The sequence below is a fragment of the Brassica napus genome, chromosome A3 (genome assembly GCF_020379485.1).
Source record: "Brassica napus cultivar Da-Ae chromosome A3, Da-Ae, whole genome shotgun sequence".
NCBI classification, from domain to species: domain Eukaryota; kingdom Viridiplantae; phylum Streptophyta; class Magnoliopsida; order Brassicales; family Brassicaceae; genus Brassica; species Brassica napus.
The window spans coordinates 28,960,601-28,987,029 of record NC_063436.1 but is presented as its reverse complement, the minus strand read 5'-3'; the positions used below and the strand labels follow the sequence as shown (position 1 = coordinate 28,987,029).

General features: G+C 33.7%; 4 protein-coding genes and 1 long non-coding RNA gene across 7 annotated transcripts; 4 read left to right on the top strand and 1 right to left on the bottom strand.

The window, feature by feature from the left end:
- The first annotated feature begins 454 nt into the window (after positions 1 to 454).
- Positions 455 to 3,537, top strand: LOC125591319 (probable mannose-1-phosphate guanylyltransferase 3). Its single transcript, XM_048765343.1, has 3 exons — positions 455 to 595; positions 2,364 to 2,429; positions 2,504 to 3,537. The coding sequence occupies exons 1-3, from the start codon at positions 485 to 487 to the stop codon at positions 3,290 to 3,292; spliced, it is 966 nt and encodes a 321-aa protein (XP_048621300.1). The 5' UTR covers positions 455 to 484; the 3' UTR covers positions 3,293 to 3,537.
- A 702-nt stretch (positions 3,538 to 4,239) lies between these two features.
- LOC106408942 (putative cyclic nucleotide-gated ion channel 9) lies at positions 4,240 to 7,840 on the top strand. Of its 3 annotated transcripts, none has more exons than XM_013849625.3 (7): positions 4,240 to 4,419; positions 4,798 to 4,918; positions 5,074 to 5,671; positions 5,891 to 6,103; positions 6,187 to 6,503; positions 6,577 to 6,925; positions 6,986 to 7,840. In XM_013849625.3, exons 2-7 carry the CDS (start codon positions 4,851 to 4,853, stop codon positions 7,664 to 7,666), a joined length of 2,226 nt encoding a protein of 741 aa, XP_013705079.2. In that variant the 5' UTR covers positions 4,240 to 4,419; positions 4,798 to 4,850; the 3' UTR covers positions 7,667 to 7,840. The 3 variants fall into 3 exon arrangements, with proteins under 3 accessions (XP_013705079.2, XP_013705081.2, XP_048621299.1); XM_013849627.3 differs by having other exon boundaries at positions 4,259 to 4,419; positions 5,055 to 5,671; XM_048765342.1 differs by having other exon boundaries at positions 4,259 to 4,419; positions 4,795 to 4,918; positions 5,055 to 5,671.
- Positions 7,841 to 8,409: 569 nt separating this feature from the next.
- On the bottom strand, positions 8,410 to 10,176 carry LOC106408952 (gamma-glutamyl peptidase 1-like). Its single transcript, XM_013849646.3, has 3 exons — positions 9,688 to 10,176; positions 8,758 to 9,087; positions 8,410 to 8,660 (listed from the first exon to the last, which is right to left on the bottom strand). The coding sequence occupies exons 1-3, from the start codon at positions 9,997 to 9,999 to the stop codon at positions 8,550 to 8,552; spliced, it is 753 nt and encodes a 250-aa protein (XP_013705100.2). The 5' UTR covers positions 10,000 to 10,176; the 3' UTR covers positions 8,410 to 8,549.
- Positions 10,177 to 12,151: 1,975 nt separating this feature from the next.
- Positions 12,152 to 14,838, top strand: LOC125591315. Its single transcript, XR_007327262.1, has 2 exons — positions 12,152 to 14,250; positions 14,406 to 14,838. It is a non-coding gene; the product is annotated as an uncharacterized LOC125591315 (long non-coding RNA).
- A 7,511-nt stretch (positions 14,839 to 22,349) lies between these two features.
- Positions 22,350 to 25,732, top strand: LOC106436918 (probable LRR receptor-like serine/threonine-protein kinase At4g30520). Its single transcript, XM_022715437.2, has 11 exons — positions 22,350 to 22,754; positions 22,843 to 22,975; positions 23,073 to 23,144; positions 23,261 to 23,404; positions 23,489 to 23,560; positions 23,653 to 23,712; positions 23,803 to 23,903; positions 23,986 to 24,117; positions 24,198 to 24,542; positions 24,629 to 25,008; positions 25,095 to 25,732. Exons 1-11 carry the CDS (start codon positions 22,661 to 22,663, stop codon positions 25,470 to 25,472), a joined length of 1,911 nt encoding a protein of 636 aa, XP_022571158.1. The 5' UTR covers positions 22,350 to 22,660; the 3' UTR covers positions 25,473 to 25,732.
- The last annotated feature ends 697 nt before the right edge of the window (positions 25,733 to 26,429 follow it).

The following is a 26,429-nucleotide window of genomic DNA, read 5'->3' as shown; positions in this document are numbered from 1 at the left end:
TTGGATGTTAAGAAGGGTCATTCGGATTTGGATAGCAAAATATAATATAAAAATGAAATAATGAAATTCTTAGTTTTAATTTTCTTATATTAGAAAAAAATTCTTCGATTAGTCGTTATAAGCTACCTTTTTTAATTTAGTAAAACAATTAGATTGGAATGTGCTTACTATTAATTAGTGTTAGTTTTTTCGAGATTCCTAAATCATTTAGATAAACAGATAATAAGACATATATCTTATATAGTATTAACATATTTGTAATTTTAATACAGTCAACCTATAAACAAAATATAGTTTTTAATATTTCTCCAAAAGCAATTATATAATTTGGAATTTGTTTTAAAAAAATGAATTCCCGTGCGGTATCGCACGGGTTCCTTACCTAGTATAGTTTAAAAGAGATTGAAGATTTTCCTTTTTTCAGAAAATCTAGGTAGTACCCTGTTGCACAATTCTTGTTGATTTACATTATATTTCTAGCAGAATGAAGGATCTTATTCTAGTTGGAGGATTTGGAACTCGATTGAGACAGCTTACGTTCAGCATGCCAAAACCCCTTGTTGATTTTGGTAACAAGCCCATGATTTTGCATCAGGTAGGTGGTGGTAGCTTCTTGATGTAGCGTACATCCTTATTCTTCTATCATTTGATTTCTATTTTGTTTTAGATAAACATTAGTTTTTCCTTATTTGATTAGGATTAAGACTTAAGGATAGAAGATTAGATTCTAATTCCTAAGGACTTAGGACTTTTCATATTATTATATATAGTGATCTCTTGATTTGTAAGAGACACAACTTGATTAATATTTTATAAAACTTAGAGCTTTGTTTTACAAACATCTCTTATCCTTGCAATCGGCTAGAACATAGGTGTTCTCAACGATCACACGAAGACTTTGATCTTAGGCATTCGCAGACTAAATAGGATCATCGTGTTATCGGTTACTAAACGGTACTTCCGCTCCGTTAATTGGTATCAGAGACTTGGAACTTCGACTTTGTTCGATTGTTTCGATCTTGTGATGGCTCCTCGAGCAGGCAAAGAACCAGCTAACGACTGGACACACTTACAACAATTCTTGGAAGATTTTCAAGAAAACTTTCATGATGAAATCCGCAGAACCTTGGCTGAATCAAGTCAGGCAGGAGTTCAAGCCGGAGTTCAGGCTGCACTAGCAGCTAACGTAGCAAACGCGCCACCTCCTCAACGACAGCGACGCAACAACAACCCTATCTTTGAGGAACAGGAAGATGACGACATAGAGAATCCTTTTGGAGATCAGCAGCGTCATCACCACCATCAGAGGCAACGACAGAACGACGACGATCCTTGTTGGACTTCGGGTATTAAGATTGAAATCCCTGAGTTTAAAGGAGGATCACAACCGGAAGAGCTACTCGATTGGTTTGTAACCGTCGATGAATTCCTCGAGTTCAAAGACGTACCAGAACAGAAGAGAGTTCCGCTCATCACAACGCGTTTTCGTGGACATGCCGCCTCATGGTGGAACCAACTTAAACTCTCGCGTACACGACGAGGGAAAGATAAAATCACATCGTGGGACAAGTTAAAGAAACATATGCGCAAGACATTCATTCCGTACAATTTTGAGCGTCTTCTTTTTCAGAAATTCCACAATATACGGCAAGGTTCACGCTCCGTGGAAGATTATGCTAACGAGTTCTACCAGATGTTGACAAGAGTCGACATTCAAGATTCTGAAGATCAGTTGGTAGCTCGCTTTATTGCAGGCCTACGACCACAACTACAGAATATGCTTCATCAGTTTGATCCGTGTTCTGTCTCTGAAGCACGCCAACGAGCATTACTTGTCGAGCAGCAAACTCGTGCCAGCACCAACCAATGGACAGGCAACACACGCCCTCGTAACACAACAACATCTGATGACACCAAATCTGCGACGACTCAAACAGCAACAACGACTTCGGGTTCCAAAACCACTACACACGCTGACGAGCAAGCAGACGCACGGCCTTCTCGCCCTAATGCTCTAAGGTGTTTTACGTGTGGGGAAAGGGGTCATATTCAAACAGCCTGCCCAAATCGTGGCCGCAGAGGGTTACTGGCTACAGATAAAGAACTTGACGGCGATCCTATTTATGATGAAGAAGACGACCAGTTCAATGATGTGGAGGAGGACCAAGTCACCGGAGATACGGAAACTTTCCTCATGATACGAAGAAATTGCTTTGCTCCAAAAACAAGTGAAGCGTGGCAAAGAACGTCATTATTCAGCTCTACTTGCACAATCAAAGGAAAAGTATGTCGGTTCGTGATTGATTCGGGATGATACATTCATTCTCATGAATCATACTTTTTTTTAAATGATTATTAAACAGATTGAAGCAGTAAAAGCTGCTGGTGTTACTGAAGTTGTATTAGCTATCAACCACCAACAACCAGAGGTAACTACTACCTTCATTATTTATTTACCCTTTGCGTAGTGATGATTCTCATTTTCTTTGTTATTTATTTTAAGGTCATGTTGAATTTTGTGAAAGAATATGAGAAGAAGCTTGATATGAAGATCACCTTTTCTCAAGAAACCGAACCCCTCGGGACAGCAGGGCCTCTCGCTTTGGCTCGGGACAAGCTCATCGACGAATCAGGCAAACCCTTTTTCGTGCTCAACAGCGATGTCATCTGCGAATATCCACTCCTCGAGATGATCCAATTCCACAAGAACCACGGCGCTGAAGCTTCCATCATGGTGACCAAAGTAGATGATCCTTCAAAGTACGGTGTGGTGGTTATGGAGGAAGCTTCCGAAGCGAGAGTCGAAAGGTTCGTCCAGAAACCAAAACATTTTGTCGGGGACAAGATCAACGCTGGGATATACCTCTTGAACCCGTCTGTGCTCGACAGGATCGAGCTCAGACGGACGCCGATAGAGAAAGAGATATTCCCCAAGATCGCTTCGGAGAAGAAGCTTTACGCCATGGTGCTACCAGGTTTCTGGATGGACATTGGTCAGCCGAAAGATTATTTGACAGGGCAGAGAATGTACCTCAACTATCTGAGAAAGAATGCGCCTGGGGAGCTTTTAGTGTCGTCGGGAGATGACGTGATCGGGAATGTTATGGCGGATGAGACCGCTGTTATAGGAGAACGATGCTTGATAGGACCTGACGTGGTGATTGGTGCAGGATGCGTGATTGAACCTGGTGTGAGATTGTTTGGTTGCACTGTGATGAGAGGTGTGAGGATCAAGGAGCATGCTTGTGTGTCTGATAGTATCGTGGGGTGGGACTCGACCGTTGGAAGTTGAGCTCGTGTTGCTGACGTGACGGTTCTCGGCAAAGATGTTCAGGTCGGGGATGCAGAGGTTATACAAATGTCTGCGAAACCAGAGATCATACAGAAAGTGTGATTCACTTTTTATTTTCTTAGCTCTTGTAGTATGATTTTATTTTAGGTTGATCAACTTTCTCATTCGGTTAACATTCTTTTGAATGCATTCCCTTGGTCGAACATCGAATGACAAAAATGAATTTGAGTGCAACTTATTTGTTATTATCCACTCTCTTCTCTATATCCAATTGAGTATGAGTAACAAGTATTGTGAAATTCAATGCTTAGTCTCCCCTCATGGCCTCACAGGTCTTTTTTTTTACTCTTACACATATTTTTCTTTCTTTCAATATTTTTGTTAATCCGAATCATTTTATAGAATTCTATAAAACTGACAAAAAAATACAAAAATTCTTCCTAACAATATAACGATTGGGCGATGAAAGAATAATAAATCAACATTCTGTTTTGGTATAAAATCTGTCATACTTGAATCCGAATTTGGTAAGTTGCCAAACTACAAAAAAGCTACAACGCATGTATGTTTTCAAAATGGAATAGTTAGATATCATTATCTCAAATTAAAAAAAAATACAAGCCCTTTTTCAAAAAAAAAAAATTAAAAAAATACTATTGTCTAAAGGTTTTTTACTATTGTCTAAAGGTTTTTTTACTATTGTCTAAAGGTTTTTTTATTTTAAAAATACATGTGAAAAATAAGAGAATAATTTAATTTGCAACCTTTTGTTTTTATTGTACAGCAAATCGTTATTATTTTGTGTGTAAATATTTTAAAATATTCAATGTAAAAAGCAATAAAAAATATTAAGTAGGGTTAACTTAATTGATTTTATTAATAACTAACGAACGCAAAAAGAATTAGAGAGATGGGACGGCAGTAAGTAAAGAGGGGTGGGTGGACCCGACCCGGGCGGCACGGAGAGACAGTTTCTCAATTTTCGTCTCAAAAATCCTTTCTTTTATAAATCTCTCTTTGTCTGAAACGACTTCGTCTCCTTCTTCCACCCATTCTTCTCTTTCTTCTTCCTCTTCATCTCCGCCTGCAACTTCTTCATATACCCTCTTACTTCTTCTTCTTCTTCGGTATTCATTACACTCCCTATTAATTACTCTTGTCTAATGATCTTTGATTGTCTACTTCTTGCACCGTTTTGATGCTGCGAAAAAATAAAAAAAAACTCATTTTATATTTAAAGTGATGATTTTTCGTATGAGCCGTCCTTCCTTTACAGATGTTTCGATTTAAAGGTTTTAAATTTTCAGTCAATTTGGAATATTAGGTCAACGACAATGGATGAATGTTCTTACTGTATTACCGGCTTTTAAAACCAAACCATGATACCAATGATTCTGACAGAAATTCTGGAACCAAACATCACATGTTTGGTTCTTTTATATATTCAGTTTTTTTTTTTTAATGATAACTGTCTCTTTATTTATTTTTTATTTGCGTAAAAGCAGGTTTTGCACTTTGTGATTCATGAGTTAAGTCACAGAGGGAGGGAGACAAAAGCATGTTCGACTGTGTCAAAAAATCAGTAAAATCACAAGTTATCAGTGGCCAACGCGAGAAGTTCGTAAGGTAACTTAGTTTTAATTGTTCAGACAAAGACTTTAGCATGTTTCAGACATCTTGTGTTGTCCTTTTATTTTTTTTGGTTTTGAAAGTTGAAGTCTGAGTTTGAAAAAAAAAAAAGAAAGTTAAAGTCTTTCTTTAGTTTCTTTTGTTCTTCACAGGTTGGATAGTATGGATTCTAGATACTCGCAGGGCGCTGAAGCAGGTCTCAACAAATGCACACTCAATCTCCAAGGACCATCACGTGCTAATGGTGCTGGCCAAGGCAACAACAACAATGCGTCATCTGGTTCGTTTAAGAAAGGTTTTAGAAGAGGCTCCAAAGGGCTCTGGTCTCTAGGAAGATCGATCGGTCTCGGCGTTTCGCGAGCTGTGTTCCCTGAAGATCTCAAAGTATCTGAGAAGAAGATATTCGATCCGCAGGACAAGTTTCTTTTGCTATGCAACAAGCTCTTTGTCACTTCTTGCATCCTCGCTGTGTCAGTGGATCCTCTCTTCTTGTATCTTCCGTTTATTAATGATAGCGGCAAGTGTATCGGCATTGACCGGAGATTGGCTACCATTGCAACAACGCTGAGGACTTTCATCGATGTGTTTTATCTTTTCCGGATGGCTCTGCAGTTTAGGACAGCTTTTGTGGCTCCCTCTTCTAGGGTTTTTGGTCGGGGGGAGCTTGTGATTGATCCTGCACAGATAGCTAAACGGTATCTGCAGCAGTACTTCATCGTTGACTTTCTTTCTGTGCTTCCACTTCCACAGGTAATAACAGTAAACACTTTCGTTGATTCATTGCTTCAAAAAATCGCTAGGCTGTAACTAGGTGCTTTATAGTCTATTATTGATTAGGCCGATTTTTTTAACACAATGTTTTATACAAAAATTGTTATGCCGACTTAAAGCTATTTTTTAGAACACTGCTTCATATTGAACTAAAATGATGACTAGTTAATGTCATTTTTGTTGTTGTTGTTGTTTCAGATTGTAGTTTGGAGATTTCTCTACACATCTACAGGTGGGAGTGTGTTGGAAACAAAGCAAGCGTTACGTTCCATCATTTTAGTTCAGTATATTCCGCGGTTTATTCGGATATATCCCTTAAGCAAAGAGCTCAAGAGAACAGCTGGGGTGTTTGCTGAGACAGCTTGGGCTGGTGCAGCTTATTACTTGCTACTCTACATGCTTGCTAGTCATGTCAGTTACTTACTACTTTTTGCACTCTCTTCCTTTTATATCTTTTAAAAACACTATGTTCATATAACTCTTTACCTTTTCAGATTGTTGGGGCGTTATGGTACTTGCTGGCTTTAGAACGAGTCAACGGTTGCTGGAAGAAGGCTTGTCTTGTTGATGGCCAGAACTGTACCAGAAACTTCCTGTTTTGCGGTAATGAAAACATGGATGGTTACGCTGCTTGGAACACTATCAAAGAGTCTGTTCTTCAGAAAAGCTGTCCTGTCAATGTGACTGATGGTGACAATCCTCCTTTTGATTTCGGAATCTACTTAAGAGCCTTGTCTTCTGGCATTGTCTCGTCTGAGAGCTTTGTTGCTAAATACTTCTTCTGTTTGTGGTGGGGACTTCAGAATCTCAGGTACATCCGCATTTATAACGTCATAACCACATGTCTTGAACATTGACTAACCTCGTTTGATGTCTAAATGCAGCACACTTGGTCAAGGGCTTGAGACGAGTACATACCCTGGAGAGATCATATTCTCCATAGCACTAGCTGTTGCTGGGCTTCTACTCTTTGCTCTTCTCATTGGGAACATGCAGACTTATCTCCAGTCACTCACAATCCGCCTTGAGGAGATGAGAGTGAAGAGACGTGACTCAGAGCAGTGGATGCATCACCGGATGCTTCCACCAGACCTGAGAGAACGGGTCAGACGTTATGATCAGTACAAGTGGTTGGAGACGAAAGGAGTCGATGAAGAGAATCTGGTTCAGAACCTCCCAAAGGATCTGAGAAGAGACATCAAACGCCATCTCTGTCTGGCTTTGGTCCGGAGGGTAAGTAAGTTAGAATCTTATTTTAATAAGTCTTTACGTAACCAAACCATCTTGTTACAGGTTCCATTGTTTGAGAATATGGAAGAGAGGCTGCTTGATGCAATATGCGAGAGGTTGAAGCCGTGTCTATACACGGAGAAATCTTACCTGGTCCGTGAAGGTGACCCTGTCAACGAGATGCTCTTCATTATCCGTGGCCGGCTCGAGAGTGTGACGACAGACGGTGGGAGAAGTGGTTTCTTCAACCGTAGTTTGCTCAAAGAAGGAGACTTCTGCGGTGAAGAGCTTTTGACATGGGCGCTTGATCCCAAGTCCGGCTCCAACCTGCCTTCCTCCACAAGAACCGCAAAGGCTCTAACAGAAGTAGAAGCCTTCGCTTTGATAGCTGATGAGCTCAAGTTCGTGGCGAGCCAGTTCAGGAGACTGCACAGCAGGCAAGTTCAGCATACTTTCAGATTCTACTCGCAGCAATGGAGGACTTGGGCTGCTATTTTTATACAAGCCGCGTGGAGACGGTACGTGAAGAAGAAGAAACTTGAGCAGCTTAAGAAGGAAGAGGAGGAAGAAGAAGAAGAAGGAGAAGGGCATGTTGCTAGCATTAGAGCTACGTTCTTGGCTTCTAAGTTTGCAGCGAATGCGCTTCGTAAAGTTCACCAGAACCGTATTGCAGCAAAGTCTACTAAAGAGCTTGTGATTTTTCAGAAGCCTTCTGAACCTGATTTCTCTGCTGATGATCCTTAAAAACAAAGATGCTGACTATATTTTACATAACTACATATATATATATATACATCTCTCTATGAATCCTTTTGACTCAGATTGAAGTTTATTTATTTATACTTTTCATTTGATTTGTATTCCAACATTACGATAAGAAAAATGTGGTAGTATAAATGATCATCTTAGTTTGTTGAAGACAGGTTTGTGAAGGAAATGGCAGGTTCATAGCAAACTCAGATTTGCCTTTCAGAAAGTTTTTACTTCACATTGCAATACTTATTGAAGACATGAACACTCTTTTTGAAAGTGAGCATAGAGCATATGCATGAACAAACGTCCATAAACTTCATATTGATGACACGGTCCACTTGGATGACCTTGGATGCAGAGGAAGTGGTCTCCTATTGAGAACATCTCGGCTTGGCATACCTCGGAAGAAGCAAGAACCATGGCAGACTCAGAGTTTCAGCACTTCGTCCTGATGGCATTTTATAATGGCAAAAGGGGAGAAGACCCGGTCTCCAAAGTAACTGCCAAGTATCTCATTGTGTCCTTAGCTATGGTTATGTTTCTGAGTCATATGTCCGGACTATCAGAGACGGAGACTTCTATATTGATAATTGGAAGAGATCATAAGTAATATATAAGTATCAACAATTGGTTTTAAACTGATTGACCACATCTATCTTACATATTACTTATCCCTTCCAACTATCTATGTTGGAGACTTTCCCTCTAATATAGACCTCTCGATCATATCCAAATCGGAAATGTGAAAACATAGATAAATATGCCACGGTTGAGATTAATAGGTTATACATAGAATATGAATAATGCAAGATCATAAAATCCATAAATGTTCCAATATAATAAGAGCCAAATAGATAACTTGGTAGTGAAACAACTAGTTAGCTGGAACTCTGCCTTTGAGGAAGTTCTTGCAAATCGTCTCCAAAAGTTTCCTGTCAGCTCCCTTACCCTCCATCGAGGCCTTTGCCGCATCAGCCATTTCTTGCTGCAAATGTGATTCATAACTCGTCAGATACATACCAGTGATACCACATTCTATTTCCATTGTTATGTTATATGATGATCATTTAAGTAAAACAAACCTTGATGTAGCCAAGACGAAGAACACGATCTACAATCTCAAACAGAATCTCTTTGTTATATTCTGGATGTCCTTGAATACAGAATAAATGATCTTCAATGGAGAACATCTCCACCTCGTACTTGTCTGAATAAGCTAGTACTTTGGCACCTTCCGGCAACACCAACACTTCGTCCTGGTGTAGTTTTATGATGTCTATGCTGTCTGGAATCTCGTCTCCGAAGTAACTTCCTGGTGTGATTGCATCCTTCACGATGGTTATCTTTCCAAGTTTAAGCTCTGGTCCCTTCCTTGCTCTCCCAACTGTTCCTCCTCTAACTCTAGCTATGATCTAAAGGAGTTCAAAATTTTCTGTTTAGAGGAGTCTTATCATCTCAATAGAAAACATTATATTAAGTGGCAAGTGAATACTTTATTAGTTCACTTGCAAATATTTTTTTAAATAATTAGGATTTTTTGGCTAGAATGGCGTGTTTTAAACCATGTTAATTTAATTTTTATTTGAAGATCACCCTTTCTTACGGTGATCCAATTTAATTTTTATTTAAACTTCTATTAGGTGATCCAATAATATTAGCCGTTAGATCAATTCTATCATTCGTATATATTTCACCCACTAATCAAAAAAATTATATAAAGAGTATGATTAACTTGTTAACTCAAAGACATTATACCAAGTGATGAGTGGTCCTTGCTAATATTAATAGATCTTAACTGTCATGTCATGACTTATTGAATACCGTACTACTTCATTCATAAACTAATATGATAAAGTTTAACTCAATATACTTTAGCAAAAAAAAAGCACTTAATATATCGTCTATAAGTAATAGGTTCAATTTAAAACCACTAGCTATGAATTAAATTGGTGAACAAAAATAATAATAATAAACAAGTGATAAGAAACTAATAAGAGGAAGAAGAAGATAACCTGGTGACCAAAGCAGATGCCAAGAACCTTCTTCTTCATCTCATCAAGTTTCTTGACAATCTCACATAGCTTAAGGATCCAAGGATCATTCTGGAAGGAATCATGAGAGCTTCCACTTATAACAAAACCGTCGTACTTCTCAAGATCTTTCTCGTCGGGGAACTCGCCGTCCACGACTCTAAACGAGTCCCAATGCTCTCCCTCGTCTCCGAACGTCTCCACGAACACGTTGTGGTACCCTCCGTACGCTTTCTTAACGAACTCTGAATCAGGAGTTGCTAGAAACAGAGCGAATTTCTTCTGGTCAACCATTTTTTAACCGGCTAAGAAAACACAAAGAGAGAAGTTGATTACGTGAGAAGAGAGAGAGAGAGAGAGAGAGAGAGAGAGAGAGAGAGAGAGAGAGAGAGAGAGAGAGACAAGGAGCAATGGAGAAGAAACACGTAAGTATGTGTGTATTTAAATGAGATTGGACTTGGTCGACCCATCAACTTGGTTTTTAATGTTGCACGTTTTATGTAATAATATTGTTATGGTCACACTTGGACAGCTTGCTAACCGTTGTGGACCGACCATTTGTCCAGACATGATTCACGCATTATTGAAGTTTAAATGATATCATTCTTACTAATATTAATAGAATTGTTTGTTTTAGAATGATTCCTCTGCCACTATCAGTTATATGTTTATATTATCTTATCGTATCTCATTCTCATGTAGTTTTCTTTTAAGAGAAATTTAGAGAAGTTACTTCTGTGATGGCCAAAATAAAATACCTGAGAAATTATACTGTCATCATTACTGAATTACTAAACGACTCTGGATAGAATAAAAAATATTTTGAGGACTTTTTCTTCACTATATTGAGGGGCTTGTAATTCTTATGTAATTGGAACTGAAATTTGGAAGTAGTTTCCTCTTATATAATTTTCACGTTTTTTTTAACCAAGAATTATGTGTTAAACTTGGTGAAAAATGTATTAAATTTAAACCCATCTTTCTCAGTATCGTGTCTTCTAGACCATGACCATTATATAATTCGCAAGTTGTAACTTGTAAGCAACGCGGCGTTACTAACGCCGGTTTTTAATGTTTTCTCCAACATGTTGAAAATAGATCTCATAGATTTTTTTTAATCATTTTTATTCTGAACACTGTATATTCTTACATTTAAAACCAATCAAGATCTGCGCGATCATGGGCTCTGGTCTAATGTCTTCTTCCCATGCACATGATTTGTTTGAGTTACTTATTGTTATGAAAATCGGTACTCTTAAATCTCAAAAGAAAGGGATGTGATCTCAAAAGAGAGGGATGTGTTTCGCGCTCCGCCTCTTGCAAACGATTTGTTAGCTTTCACAATTCACCATCTCTTCTATAATATTATTTGAGAAGTCATTTCTCTATGTGTCGCGCTTACGTTAACTTTCACAGTGGTTGATTACTACGATACCCCTAATAAAATAAAAAAGTACTTTCAAATATTATTCTTTACTTTTTAAAATTTTCCAAATAACAATATAAATAAAAAGGAAACATTTATAAAGTTTTAAAAATAATTTAAAAACGAAAAATATATGTACATATAATATGATTTCATAAAAAAAAAAGTTCACAAAATAGTAATATTCCATTTAAAAGATATCTTTAAGTAACAAAAAATATATACTTTTGAAGTAATAAAATACTTTTTTTTATCTACATCTTCTTAGATGAAAAAATATATTTGTATATAATGTGATTTCATAAAAAAAAAGTTCACACAAATGATCTTAATATTAGAAAAAGAAATATTTTTCTTTTAAAACATAATTTTACACAATACAAATATATATTTCAAAGTAACTGAATTTTACGTATACATACATATATATATATATATATATATATATATATATATATATATATCTATATATTTTCTTAGATGATTACACAAAATAATTAAGTAACATAAACATATATAGGTTTAATTGACAAAAAAATATTTTTTTTTATTATTATTATTGAAATGATTTTTTATGTGTTTTCATATATTTAGTTTACTATAATATCTTAAAATTACGGAAAAATAAATAAATTTTATCTTACTTAATAATTTATAAAATACAATTACATTTTTACTGTATATTTTAAGAGATACTGAAAAAACTAAAAATAAATTTTAGCAATAAACATATTAACAAATGAACATATTAGCAACTAATCCAACTTATATCTAAAATCATAGATGTAACTACAATAAGAATGTATAATTTATTAGCAACAAACCCAATTTATATAATAATAATTTATTTATTTTGTTTATATAATAATTATTTATTTATTTTGTTTCTTTTATAAATTTAAATTATATGATGACTTAAAACATATTAACAAATGATAAATAAAATATTAACTCACTGTTACAATTTAGATCTTTTGTAAAATTTATATATATACATGAGACTTTAGAATATTATCATTATATTAATTTATGTAATTTAGAATCATACATTTAAGTTTATTTTTTATTTCATTCTAATCACAATATATTTTAAATTATACATAATCTTAATAAAATATACTTATGTATTTAAGACAACAACCAACCTAAAATGCAAATAAGAAAATTAATCAAAAATTAATATATTTACAAAAAATAAATTTTATAATTTAATTCAAATAAATAGACAGAATCCAATATGTCCAAATGACAAATAAATTGACTGTAAAAACAACAAAATCAATTAGATAAATATTTAATTAAAGTAATATGATATAATTAATATAAATTATAACATACAAATTATAAATTAATTTAAAATTAAAAATAAATACCAATTAATTATTATATTATATTTATTTTATAAATATTTATGTCCGTGCAAGAGCACGGGAAAATCACCAAGTCGCATATAATAATACATGGCCTCAAAATCTTGTTTTCTTCTTTACAGTGATAATAGGTTCTCCTTATTCAGTAGAATTGAACATTATGTTTAAGGTTCGTTACAACCAAATATAGACAATTAGACATATTACTATTTCCGCGCCGTCCAAAAAGTGTTCTCACTAGTCATTTTTCGATTCTCAATTACAGTATTCTATAATTAAATACGTCTGAAAATATCTTTAGGAAAATTACAAAGATGAAACTTGAATATCGTCCCTAACCGCGTCCAGATACGTACACTGGAAAATTAATTAATATGATGTCTACATCTATTGCTTTTTCTTTTTCTTGTGTCCAGTATAATTTTGGTTTTATTTAATTAGTGGGTTTCTTTTCCGAATTTTGGTAATTCAAAAATTGTAACTCAAAAGATCATAAAGTTTGGTAGAAACAATAATTTAGTAAATTTCAAAAACAAATTGAATGATTTTTGGAAATTTTATTTCAGTTACATTAATCGAATATTATAAAGTGAAACTTAATGGTCCAAACAATTCGTTTCGGGATGTTTTTTATCATAAATTTGGAAAAAAAGTTTAATATAATGTTTTGGAATGTTATTCACTTATGAAAAGCAGATCATTTCAAGGGTTTGAATTTTATCACCGTTTAAACCAAAACACTAAATGGTTTACTCATAATCTCACCATTCCATGCCGGATCCAATTAATTTTGGATCTGTGAAACAAGTCTACAAACAAAAATATGGGCCTGAGAGGTAAAACAGTGTTACGATGGACAGAGGAAGCACATTCTGTCTCATTCATAACTCTTTTTCATATTTTTCTGCATTTCCTCTGTCATTTCACCTCACAAGTCACAAGTCATTACATCTCTCTCTGGTTCTTTCATCTTACTCTTATAATTTTCGTACACGTGTAGTTCTTTATCCCGTTAGATCTTTCTCCTTATGCAATAATGCAACACAACCAACACCTACCACAAATTTTCAGTTCCGGTTCGGTTCAATTATTACACGGGCCCCAATTATATATAGATATATTTGCGTGTGTACCATGTCAAAAGGAAAATATGTAAATTTGTATAGTGATTGGTGGTGATAGTCTCCATAAAATCTAGTTTCAACTAGGGTGCACATGTTACTGGTCAGACCATCTTAAAGCTTGTACTAATTTAATCATATAATAGCCATATTGGTTTGCTAATCAATTTACTATGACAATTAAAATATAGTGAACTAAAGTAACCCACCTTTAAATCTGTAATAACATGTTGACAAAAGAATCCCTACCTGTTATAGAATAATAAAACATCTAATACAATTTGACAAAAATTGAAGATTATTAATTTACAAATGACATTTGGTTTATATTCTTCTTAAATAAATGAACAAAGCCGATCAGGAATTCAAAACGTAGGTTTCCAGCAAGTCAATCCATATCAAAGGTAGAAATCACATAAATAGCTAGCTTCTTTTAATAGAAACTAGGTTATTTTCCTTGTAATAATCAGGGGAAAATTAGTTTTCCAAATAATGTCTTACTACGAGAGAAAGAGAACGTAACGTTTACAAGGAGGTTTCTTTTTTTTTGGTCAAGTTTACAAGGAGGCTTCTCTCAGACGAAACGAATAAAGAGCAAAATAACAAAGCTGAGAAAAATCCACAAAAGGTGAAATAAACAAGAAGAAGCAAATATGTGTTCTTACCGATCATTTACACACCATTCTTCTTCATCTTTACCAAAATGAGTTCCTCTCTCTCTTTCTTGTTCGTGTTGTTTTATGTTTTATCTGATTTTGTTCTTCTTGAAATTTTCTTTTGCAGAAGAAGACAAATGGATGATACTGAGTGTTACGACAATAATGGTTGGGGGTGCAAGAGATAGCATTTGACTATTTTCGGCAGAGAAGAAGGAAAATGAGTTTCAAAACTCGTCAAATGTCGTTGATCAGATTCATTTACTTATTATGCCTTTAATTATTTCCTTTTATTGAGAAAGATTAGGGTAACACTCTGGGAAGTAGAAGTAGTGGTATTTGGCAGAATGGCTCAAGCTCCTTGTCGCATTGTCACTTTATACACATTATTTTCCTCGCTCTGAAATTTTATTTTTGTTGTGTGGTTTCCATACTTAATCTATTAAACTAATAACTTGTTATTGCTTCTTGCCAAAAAAACCTTTGTACTAGTTACTTTCATCAATTATGCAAGAACTTGACTGTAAGAGGCCAAGAGCTTTGAGCAGGGTTCGTTTTAATTTTAAGCCATTGTATATATGTTTTGATTATACTTGTTCTGAATTCTCGATCTGTCATTTTCCAAGGATTAAATGTGTATATTTTGATCGGCGATGATATTGGCATATTGCATTATGTGTTTTTTATTGTGCAAACTGGATTTATGTCTAAAGACCCTAAACTCTAAAGGAAGAGAGCGAGATGGTTGTTTCTTGGTTATACATTATACGGGAGAGAGTGTGCCTTCCATAACACCGTAAAACCGGATAACTTTATTACTCATTATGTTACTTATTTAGGGCTTTTACTCAACTATTACGTACACTAGTTAGATACAGGTGAACAACTAATCAGTATATGCTTAATTATGGAATGATAAGAAAAATGAAATTATCATCTGAGCAAAGATAAAAGAAAATTAAAAGTAAGAGAAAAAGAGAATGTTTCAATGCAAAAAGCAGTAGTTCTAATAAGTAAACCCTACACATGTTGATACATTGTGCTAAACTTAGATATTGCCTATTATTTTCAAAACAAACTCAGATATTGCCAATAGTAGTAATTAACGTTCAAGTGAGTCTGTAGATCACATGCATCGTTAGTATTATCTCCACCTCTTAACTTCAAAGTATTATAATTTACAATATAACAGAACAATTCGCAGCAGATGTTCTATAGTATGTAAAAACACGAGTAACATTGATTTTATATAGGTTGGACAACAAATGGGGTGCAGCAAAAAGGCATATTGAATATGGGCTTTAAATTTTCGGTATAAATCATAATGGGCCTATTATTTCAGGAGTATTTTCCCACATCCAAATTCTAAATCACCGGTTTGTTCATCCGAGCAATTTTGAGTTTTGGCCCTTGTTTTCTAATTTGTTCTAGTTTCAAACTGAAAAAGGCTACTAATTAGGATTTGGTAGAAGATAAAATATAAAGTACATGCTTGCTAACTAATAACGATTACTATATATTCAATTTATTTCTTGACTACATGTATTTTCTTAGTTTGTTTAGCACTATAACAATGCTCACTTGCTCATCCTACTATATAAAAGTTACTAATTTTGAGGCTTTTTAAGAGTGCCACATAGGATAAAATATTCTCCACCAATCAAACGGCCACGTCATTGCGAATGTTTAGATGATGGATTTCGAACCATCCAAACCCATCAAAATAGTCAGCCCATTGTATAACTTATCGCTTCCTTTTCTTTAGCCTACTTGCCTCAGACGTCTCCAGCGACTCCAAATCTGTTCGTCTACCCAACTTCACCGGTGTAACTCTTACGACTACAACAATAGCACTTCAATGCTCCATTATAACTCATGAAGTGAAGACTCTTTGTACCTCTCTACATCCCTCCTCTCAATCTCTTGCCCAGTTCCTTAAATTTGTTTTGTCACAAAAAGTTAGTGCATCACGTAGTTTTTGAAATTCAAATAATACTAGGTGTTTTTCTGCACCATGTGCAATGATAATTTTTTTAAAAATTAAATTATATTTAAAATGAAATTTATTAATATTATATATTTTATTATTTTAACTAATATTTAATATAAAGTTGACTATTTTTGAGACTATAATATTTGCTATTGTGAACAACACATTTTTACAGTACTCTGTTTGTATCTTTTTTTATTCATCTTCCTGTTCTTTTTTTCTTTTTGGTAAAATGATTAAAAAAACAGACTGAAGCTAAAGTTAATCTTTTTGTTCTTGATCATTCACGTTATCTTCAAAGTTAATAACATGGCCAACGTAAATGATCGACGTTGAGATTTCAGCTTTTCTGATTTTTACTATTCTAATGTTTCAATATAATTTGAATATTCTCTTTGTTTTATAATATAATCGTTTAAAAGTATTTTTTGTTTCCCTATATAAATTATTTTTATATTTCAATGTAACTTTATATTTATTAGATATTGTGTAGCCAATTAAATTAAGTAAATTACTGTGTAATTGATTAAATTTATATATTAAATGACAGTTTTCTAAAGTAATAACTTTTAAATATTACATATTTTAATTAAAATTGATTACATTGTGAAACAGATAGAGTAATCTATAGACTAACTCTATATAGATATGAGGACAAAATTGTAAAGTGATCTCATCTTGAATTTCTCTCATTCTGTGCATTCTTAATTGGGAGGAGATAATCAACATCTAATTTTATGTTACTCTCAGTATATTAGAAATAGTCCAACCATAAACCAATTAAAGATGATGTAAGAAAGACATAAAGATGTATTTCCAGTTATCACAAATATAGAATCAATTGACAACAACTTAATTATGTCCAGCGTATGACAACATAGAAGAGTTTCCATACCTTCTAATATTATAATATCTCACTATATTATTGGTTAATCAGTTTTCTCTAGCACAAATACTCACTCCATTCTTAAAGTTTAAGCTTTTCTATCTGATGATATTAGTAGTTTGATCCCAAAAAAAAAAAGAAACGGTCGAACTGTACATTATAATTGGAGAAAGAAAACAAACAAAAATCAACCGAAGACTTTTAAGGTATATGAAACAAAAATTGGAAATATCAATTCTCTCCATTTAAAGAATAATGCAATAAAATTGTAAAAATACAAAATAAAACCAAAAAAATACACAGAAAGAAAGATTTAGTAAAATAAAATCATAATATAATTTCTATAATTGATAGTGCTCAGCTACACTAAAAAGTCTAAATTTACAACATACACAGTTTTATTTACATCTTGAAACCTATTATCTAATTAAAATGATTCTAAAAAAAGTGCCAGCACGAAGAGTTAAAAAATATACTAAAAATATAATACATAACGTTAAAAATATATTATCACTGATCACTAAAAAATCATGTTAGTAGTAATAAAAATGAAATGACAACACATTTATTAAAACCATATAACGACACGCAATAAGGTGTTATTAAATATACAAATTACAAATTAAATATGCTCAACGCAAACACACATAAAAATGAGACATCATATTTGGATATATTTAAATAAATAATTTTAAATATATTATATTCTTGATAATTTTAAAATTACTTAAAAGAAACTAAATTATTAAAAAAATAATATACAAATAAAACTAAAGCAATATTTTGTAACGTTAAAATAATAAATTAATAAAAAATATAGTATGTTAATAAAATAGATTTTAGATTTTAAAGACTTCCAATTCATGTAATATTACAAAATTCATAATTTGTTTATTACAATTAATATTTTACATTAGATATATTAAAATAATATTCTAGATCGATATTCAATTGTCAGTTTTCAACTATTACACGTAAAAAATATTATTAAGTACGCTTTTTTTTAAAAGGAGGTTTTATAATTTAAGTAGATTATTAGAGTACTTTTTTCGTAAATTTATTCGAGATGAGATTCCGATCTTTTAAACTAAAATAATTTGTGTTCTATACATAATTATATTTTTTTTACATAACTCTAAAATCTCGAACTTGATTCTTCCTATTTTATTAGTTAATTGTGTTACATATAATAGAAATATTTACTTCAAACTAAAAAAAAATCAAATTTAAAAGTTAGTTATATATAATTTAATATAGAAAATTTTGCATACAAATAAAAATGATAAATATAACAAATTTAAATATATTATCCGCGCGTAGCGCGGAGAAAGGATCTAGTATATATAAACTATAACCAAGAAATAGCAAAGAAGTATAAAAAATTAGAGAACGTGGAAGGATCAGGTCGACCACATAAGCAGTGGGAAATCACAGAAGAATAATCGCACTCCAACGAAGATTTGCTGCCCCAATTCTCTCCTTTTTATTAACTTCAATTTTTTTACTCTCTCCCTGGCTCCGATCCCTCTCTCTCTCTTGAAATTAGGTCTGGGTATCCGGATTCTCGGGTCGGGTCTTGTCGGATCCGGGTCCTAAAAATTTAGATCCATATAGGTACCTATAATTTTTGAGTCGGTTACGACTCGGGTCTTTGAATCCGGGTAAAATGACCAGGCCTATGTTTTTTACTTTTGATTTGTTTCTTTGTTTGCTTTCGGTAGGCTTTTAAACTTAACTAGGTTAAGATCCGCGCCTTTCGCGGGATAAACATTATATATATAAATTATTTTATATATTATATATTTATAACATATTATGAAATAAGAAATATATATTGAATAATTAAAAAGTCATTATCTACTACTTATATAATTAAATTGGTGCAAACATATAAATAAATTTTATAAATCGAAAAAAATATTTTTTCTATTTGATATGATATATAATTAAATTTAAATGATAGTAACATATATATGGTATATTTTAATATTAATATTTATTAGATGATGCTTTTTGCTCATATTTTTTTTATCATTTGTATATGTTATAGCAAAAAATCTAAATTAGTGATAACAAAAATTTTAATGTGGGATTAATGGTTTAAGTAATTTATAATATTTTAAATAATTAAGTTGTCAATATTTTTTCAAATTTTTTATCAAAAAAATATTCAAAGTAAATTTCAAAATTAAGATATTTATATATTTTTATATGGCATATAGTTTAATTTAAAATGATACATATATTTATATATATTTTATTTTTGGGACTTATTAAATGAGACTTTTAACCTATATTATTTTTTAATTATTTGTATCATGTCATAACAAAAGTTTTAAATCATAGATCACAAAATTTGAATGTGAAACTTTTAACAGTTTTAGTAATTTATACTCGTTTTTAAAAATTCAAAATATAATATATAAATAATTTTTAAAATTTTTATTATATAGTTACTATGATTGTTTAATTTATTTTAATAGCTTAAAATTAAACAAATATTATTATAATACACACTTATTTTTATCAAATCTTTATTATTCAAAATCATTAATTGTCATATATACTTTAGCCACATTAGGAAATTACGTAATCTTATTTAAGGAAATAATGAAGCACATTTAATAAGGTATTTATTGTGGTTTAATAAAAAACTTATTATATATTTAGATGGACCAACCTATTTCTCTAAGGATTCTAAGAACTATTCTAGTGATGACATGTGGCTACAAAAAAATGTTGTAATGCTTCTCAAATAATATATAGGGGATTTATACAAACTAAAATACAATTAACACATGTTTGCTTGTAAAATTGTTAACCTGATGCAAGTCACTAGAATTTTTATAGGTCATTAAATTCACCGGACTAATATAAACTTTTATGGTCTTACAAATATTTTAAAATAGAGATTTAATCAGGTAATAATCAGCATTTTTATATTGTTATTAATCTGATACTTGGTAAATTGAGCGTTTTCCACTTCTTCACTTTTTTGAACACTAACATAACATCAAGATCCATTAATTAATGATTGATGACTCATGTTCCATTGCTAGGCTGCACAATCAACACTGTTCTGCTACAACGATGAAGATATGCTTATACATTGTGAAGTTAGTAGTCACAAAGCAAATACAATTGGCCACCATAAAAGGTAAAAAAGTAACAAATAATATTTTTAAAGAACTTTAATGAAATAAAGCATTTTATAATTGGTGCATATCAGAATATGGTCCAGTGGATAAAAAGATGAAACAAACATTACTGAAGAAAATAGAAACAAAAAATAACCAACATTTTTTATGTGGTGCAAATTATTGGGAAGATGAATCTACTTTTATAAATCCCTTCGTGAGTGTTAATTATTTCCCCCTTTTGACATTATACTTAAAATTTTGTAAAATATATAAGAAGATTGAAACAAAAACCAAGTAGTTTTACATGACCCTTCCAAAGGAGTGAGAAGTCAGGTATTGGGTTCAAGTCTGCTTGGGAGGAATCTTGAAGTGACTCATTCCAACCTGGAAAAAATGTATGGGTCTTTGGGTTTATCAAAAACGAAGAAGAAGATTGAAACAGAAGCCAGAACGCATAAGAATGTTGATATGTAGCTCGATTTGTCCCATCATTCAGACTTTCTCCACTTTCTTGAACGACCAGAATTTTAAGTCACAAATTATGTTGATTTGTTACAGCCAAATGAATCTGATTCCGATTCTTAATCACTTGTGAAACATTCAACAGTATATCTCGGGGGTGAATGAACCCATCACAAAAAGGCCACCATGAATTATTATTATATGAGTAAAGAACAGATTATGAAGTTAATTAGGGAATATATATATATGAAACAAGTACAAAGATGCATGCATGATGTAATAAGGAAGGATCATTGATAATATGTGATGAGAAAATAAGGTGATTGGTTACAAAGCATCTCATTGCTTACCTCATATTGCTCATCCTAATTTGGCATTTTGACCAGCTCTTATTTTTGGTACTCGGTACATAGACTACTTCAAAATGTAATGAATATATCTAATTAAGAACATGCAAATTTCTAAAAACTTGTTTCTTATTAGCTTCGAGTTCGAGAGTTCATTGTTATGTGCGAAAATGTAAAGTGGGCAATGCATGATTGATTATTTATTAGTTAGTACATGTAAATGTTAACAAAAACTTAATTATTTTCTAGCATTTTTATACGAAAACTTTATTAAACATACATTCGAAACGTGGGGGTCATGAATGTTCTGGCAGTAAAGAAAGACGTGATTGAAAGGGGAAAAAGATAGAAAAAGTAATAAAATAAGGAAAAGAAAGACAAAGACGTAGTAATTATTAGAGGAGGGTGCAGTATTAAAGTAATACAAAAAGTGGGCAAAAATAATGACAGAGAAAAGAAATAAATCAAAAGTATAGGGACTTATCATAAATAGTGTAATATCACAAATAAATAGCACCTCATTAGGCAAGCGTGGATTATCCCTATTTCAAGGCTTTACTTGACTTGTTGCTAGTTTCTCTTGTTACCACTCTCTGATCTCATGTTATTGCATTTTGACTAGCATTTATATATAACAATTTCTACAAATGTGAATTATTGGATATATCACTACATTAAGTTTCAAAATTAGGTGGGGAGACAGCAATTTATCAAATTTCATCTTGTGGTAAAGGCTTTGTTTCCATTGAGATGGAAGAAAGAGATGAAAAAAAAAACATTAAAAAAAATAGAGGAAACGAATTTTAGAGTTACAAAATCACCTAAGTCCTATAGCCTGTCACTGGTGGTACATTACATCAATTCTGTCTTTTTTTTCTTCTCATTATACAGTAAAATGCAGAATAAAACAGATTTGTAAATTTGAACAACAAAAAAATGCATTTCACAGAGTTTATAATAGGGAAATCTCTTAGATATATACATATGAGTAGACTCCAGTAGCTTTCTAGTATATATATACTTTTTTTTGTTATTTTACATAAGATAACTAGAGATTTAACTTTAAAGCTTTGAAAACACAAACAAAATATTGAATAAATACTAAATTTAATATAAAAGGTAAAAAAATATTAATAATCAGAAATTAAATTAAATTAAAAATAGGAAATTAGCAATAAGAAAAGGAGACAGAAAAGAGAGAGAGAGAGAGAGAGAGAGTGTAGAGTAGACTAGCATCCTCCACCATCCCGGGTCCGACAGTCCGTATCAGCTTCCCCCTGATTCTCTCCCTCTCTCTCTCTCCATTTAAACCTCTCATCTTCTTCTTTACCTTCTTCTCCTCTCCTGTGTGAGAGAGACTGTTTGAGAAGAAGGTTGAAAGAAAGACTTCTTTGATAGACCCGAGACGCTTCTTTCTTCTTTGTTTGCTTTTTGCTTTCTCTTCTTTTCCTATGCGTGTTTGTGGTCACAACCCCAACTAAAAAATAATAATAATAACGCTCTCTCCCTTCTCCTTAGCTAAAACCTTCCACGGTGGTGGTAACTAAGAAGACCACCATGTTGAACTTGAATCAACTCCATCTCCTCTACTTGTTCTGCTTCCTCTGTTTCTCAACTCCTACGCTCTCTTCCGAGCCTAGAAACCCCGAAGGTAAAAAAACATTGCAATATACTAAAGACCGTATCATTTTGTTCCTATTGGTTTAAAAGTTCAATCTTTTTAATATATGATGGAACAGTGGAGGCGTTAATAAATATAAAGAACGGTTTGCATGATCCTCGTGGAGCTTTGAACAACTGGGACGAGTTTTCAGTTGATCCTTGTAGCTGGGCTATGATCACTTGCTCCTCCGACAACCTCGTCATTGGCCTGTGAGTTTCTTCTTTTTTTTTGTTCTGTCCTCTATGGAGTTCATTAATGGCGAAAAGTCTCACTCTTTCTCTCTCTCTCTCTCTCCAACTGTTTTAGAGGAGCTCCAAGCCAATCTCTCTCGGGAACTCTATCTGAGTCAATCGGAAACCTCACTAATCTCGGACAAGTGTACGATTACGACAACCTCGGATCCTCCATCCTCTCTTGTCTTCTTCCAAAAAAAAAATTGTTTTTTTTGTTTGTATCTCTAAACCTCAGTTTCCTATTTGTGGTTCCTTTTGAAGGTCATTGCAGAACAACAACATCTCCGGGAAAATCCCACCGGAGCTCGGTTTACTTCCGAAGTTACAAACTTTGGATCTCTCCAACAACAGATTCTCCGGCGAAATACCCCTTTCCGTCCAGCAGCTAAGCACCCTTCAATATCTGTGAGCTTCTGACTCTTTACTCTTTGTTTCACCATCTAATGATTTGATGATCAGTTCATTAATCATCTTACCTCGTACAAATAGGAGACTAAACAACAACTCATTGTCTGGGCCCTTCCCTGCTTCTTTGTCTCAAATCCCTCATCTCACCTTCTTGTAAGTATTATTATGTATATAAAGATTTGTCTTTTCTTCCTCTTATGAAGGTTGTCTTCTTTGTTATTATCTGATTTTTTTTTGGAATTTAGGGACTTGTCTTACAACAACCTCAGTGGCCCTGTTCCTAAGTTCCCAGCCCGGACCTTCAAGTAAGAAAAAAACACTTATTTTGTGTGTGTTTTTCAATTTAAAATATAATCAGGACTAAGTGTGGCTTCTGCTTTGTTTGTTGAGTCTAGTGTTGCTGGGAACCCTTTGATATGTAGAAGCAGCCCACCTGAGATTTGTTCTGGATCAATCACTCCAAGTCCTCTTTCTGTTTCTTTGAGCTCCTCGTCAGGTAAAATTCTTCTCCTTCTTGCATCAGTTGTTATTGATCGTTTCACTAACCACTCTTGTTATTCGTGTGTGTGTGTGTGTAGGAGGCAGGTCTAATAGATTGGCTATAGCTCTCGGTGTAAGCCTTGGCTTTGTTGTTTTACTCACCCTTGCTCTCGGTTTCTTCTGTTGGTACCGAAAGAAACAAAGAAGGCTACTGATCCTTAACTTAAACGGTTCGTTAGCTTTTGAGCTTATGTGCTATATACACCTTTGATTCATGAAGATGGTTTAAAGTTTTGCCTTTTTATAACAGACAAGCAAGAGGAAGGGATACAGGGACTTGGGAATCTAAGAAGCTTCACGTTCAGAGAACTTCATGTAGCTACAGATGGTTTCAGTTCCAAGAACATTCTCGGCGCTGGAGGGTTCGGTAATGTCTACAGAGGGAAGCTAGGAGACGGGACTATGGTTGCAGTGAAACGGCTAAAAGATGTTAATGGAACTACAGGAGATTCACAGTTTCGAACCGAGCTAGAGATGATTAGCTTAGCTGTTCATAGGAACCTGCTTCGGTTAATCGGTTATTGCAAAACATCTAGTGAAAGGCTTCTTGTTTACCCTTACATGCCTAATGGCAGCGTCGCCTTGAAGCTTAAATGTCAGTATAAGTCTTGCATCCTCAGCTTAAGTCTCATTTTCGTTGACTCTTGAGTCTTAACCAGTTTTTTGTTTTAACTGTTGTAGCTAAACCGGCATTGGACTGGAACATGAGGAAGAGGATTGCGATTGGAGCGGCGAGAGGTTTGTTGTATCTACATGAGCAGTGTGATCCAAAGATCATCCACAGAGATGTAAAAGCGGCTAATGTACTCTTAGACGAGTGCTTTGAGGCTGTTGTTGGTGACTTTGGGCTTGCTAAGCTCCTCAACCACGAGGATTCTCATGTCACCACCGCGGTTCGAGGCACGGTTGGCCACATTGCGCCTGAGTATCTCTCAACCGGTCAGTCTTCTGAGAAGACCGATGTGTTTGGGTTTGGTATACTCTTGCTTGAGCTCATAACCGGTTTGAGAGCTCTTGAGTTTGGTAAAACCGCTAGCCAAAAAGGAGCTATGCTTGAATGGGTAAGCAATGAGACTCATAATCACTTGTCTTTATTACTTTATATATTCAACAGAAGTCAACATTTTTCTTTTAACTTTGTGTTTAGGCGAGGAAGTTGCATGAGGAGATGAAAGTAGAGGAGTTAGTGGACAGAGAGCTTGGGACAAACTATGATAAGATTGAGGTTGGAGAGATGTTACAAGTGGCTTTGCTATGCACACAGTATCTTCCAGCACATCGTCCCAAAATGTCTGAAGTGGTTCTGATGCTGGAAGGAGACGGTTTAGCCGAGAGATGGGCTGCGTCGCATAACCATTCACATTTCTACCATGCCAACATCTCTTTCAAGACAAACTCATCTCTGTCTACTACTTCACATTGCAATGATCCAACTTATCAAATGTTTGGCTCTTCGGCTTTCGATGATGATGATGATCAACAGCCTCTAGATTTGTTAGCCATGGAGCTATCCGGTCCAAGATAACCACACAAAAAGAAAGCAAACAAACCCTAAGGAAGAAGAAGCTCTACAGCTTTTATAATATAGACATGTATATGTTGGTGAATGATGCAAATGTGCTCTATAGTTTGAGATTCTGTGTTGGTTATGGTTATGTGTATATACACTTTTTTGGTATGTATTTTGTTGTTGTTATGGTAGCAAAGCCATAAACTGTATGAGAGTGATGTTGTTTGATCTCTATGTCTCTCATTTCCATCAATACTTTAGCTTATGTTATCATACTTTAGCTTGTGGTCATCTTCTAGTAATGCTTATGCCTTGAGACTTTTGTCTAACTTTGACTCTCATGTGTCGTTTTCAGTTCTTATCACAATGTACTCACATTTTCACTTCAAGACAATTGTTTGGCTTGTAATGACCCAAGCTCATCTCTGTCTACTTCACATTGCAATGATCCTACTTATCAAATGTTTGGCTCTTCGGGTTTCGATGATGACGATGATCAGCAGCTTTTAGATTTGTTAGCTATGGAGCTATCCGGTCCAAGATAAACCACACAGAAAGAAAGTAAACAAACCCAAGGAAGAAGAAGAAGAAGCTCTACAGTTTTTATAATATAGACATGTATATGTTGGTGAATGATGCTAAAATTTTCTCTATAGTTTGAGATTCTGTGTTGGTTATGTTGATGTGTATATACACTTTTTGGTATGTATTTTTCCTTGTGGTTATGGTGGCAAAGCCCGAAACTATATGAGAGTGATGTTGTTTGACTCTTGTTTTGATCTCTTTGTCTCTCATTTGCATCAATACTTTTCTTTAGTTGTTATCATAACCTGTTTGATGTTTGTGGTCCTATAGTAATGCTTATATGCCTTGTGACTTTTGTCTAACTTTGACTCTCATGTGTCACTTTCAGTTTCTTACCACAAACCAACAATTAACTGAGTCACATTTTCACCTCACTCGACAACAAAA

Excerpts from the sequence above, each read along its gene's own strand:
- LOC125591319 (XM_048765343.1), top strand. The coding sequence starts at position 485 with ATGAAGGATCTTATTCTAGTTGGAGGATTTGGAACTCGATTGAGACAG. Across the intron at positions 596-2,363 it reads AGCCCATGATTTTGCATCAG|ATTGAAGCAGTAAAAGCTGC; the intron begins GTAGGTGGTGGT and ends ATTATTAAACAG. Across the intron at positions 2,430-2,503 it reads TCAACCACCAACAACCAGAG|GTCATGTTGAATTTTGTGAA; the intron begins GTAACTACTACC and ends ATTTATTTTAAG.
- LOC106408942 (XM_013849625.3), top strand. The coding sequence starts at position 4,851 with ATGTTCGACTGTGTCAAAAAATCAGTAAAATCACAAGTTATCAGTGGC. Across the intron at positions 6,104-6,186 it reads TCTACATGCTTGCTAGTCAT|ATTGTTGGGGCGTTATGGTA; the intron begins GTCAGTTACTTA and ends TTACCTTTTCAG. Across the intron at positions 6,504-6,576 it reads TGGGGACTTCAGAATCTCAG|CACACTTGGTCAAGGGCTTG; the intron begins GTACATCCGCAT and ends GTCTAAATGCAG.
- LOC106408952 (XM_013849646.3), bottom strand. The coding sequence starts at position 9,999 with ATGGTTGACCAGAAGAAATTCGCTCTGTTTCTAGCAACTCCTGATTCA. Across the intron at positions 9,088-9,687 it reads GCATCTGCTTTGGTCACCAG|ATCATAGCTAGAGTTAGAGG; the intron begins GTTATCTTCTTC and ends GAACTCCTTTAG. Across the intron at positions 8,661-8,757 it reads TTCGTCTTGGCTACATCAAG|CAAGAAATGGCTGATGCGGC; the intron begins GTTTGTTTTACT and ends TCACATTTGCAG.
- LOC106436918 (XM_022715437.2), top strand. The coding sequence starts at position 22,661 with ATGTTGAACTTGAATCAACTCCATCTCCTCTACTTGTTCTGCTTCCTC. Across the intron at positions 23,145-23,260 it reads CTCACTAATCTCGGACAAGT|GTCATTGCAGAACAACAACA; the intron begins GTACGATTACGA and ends TTCCTTTTGAAG. Across the intron at positions 23,561-23,652 it reads ATCCCTCATCTCACCTTCTT|GGACTTGTCTTACAACAACC; the intron begins GTAAGTATTATT and ends TTTGGAATTTAG.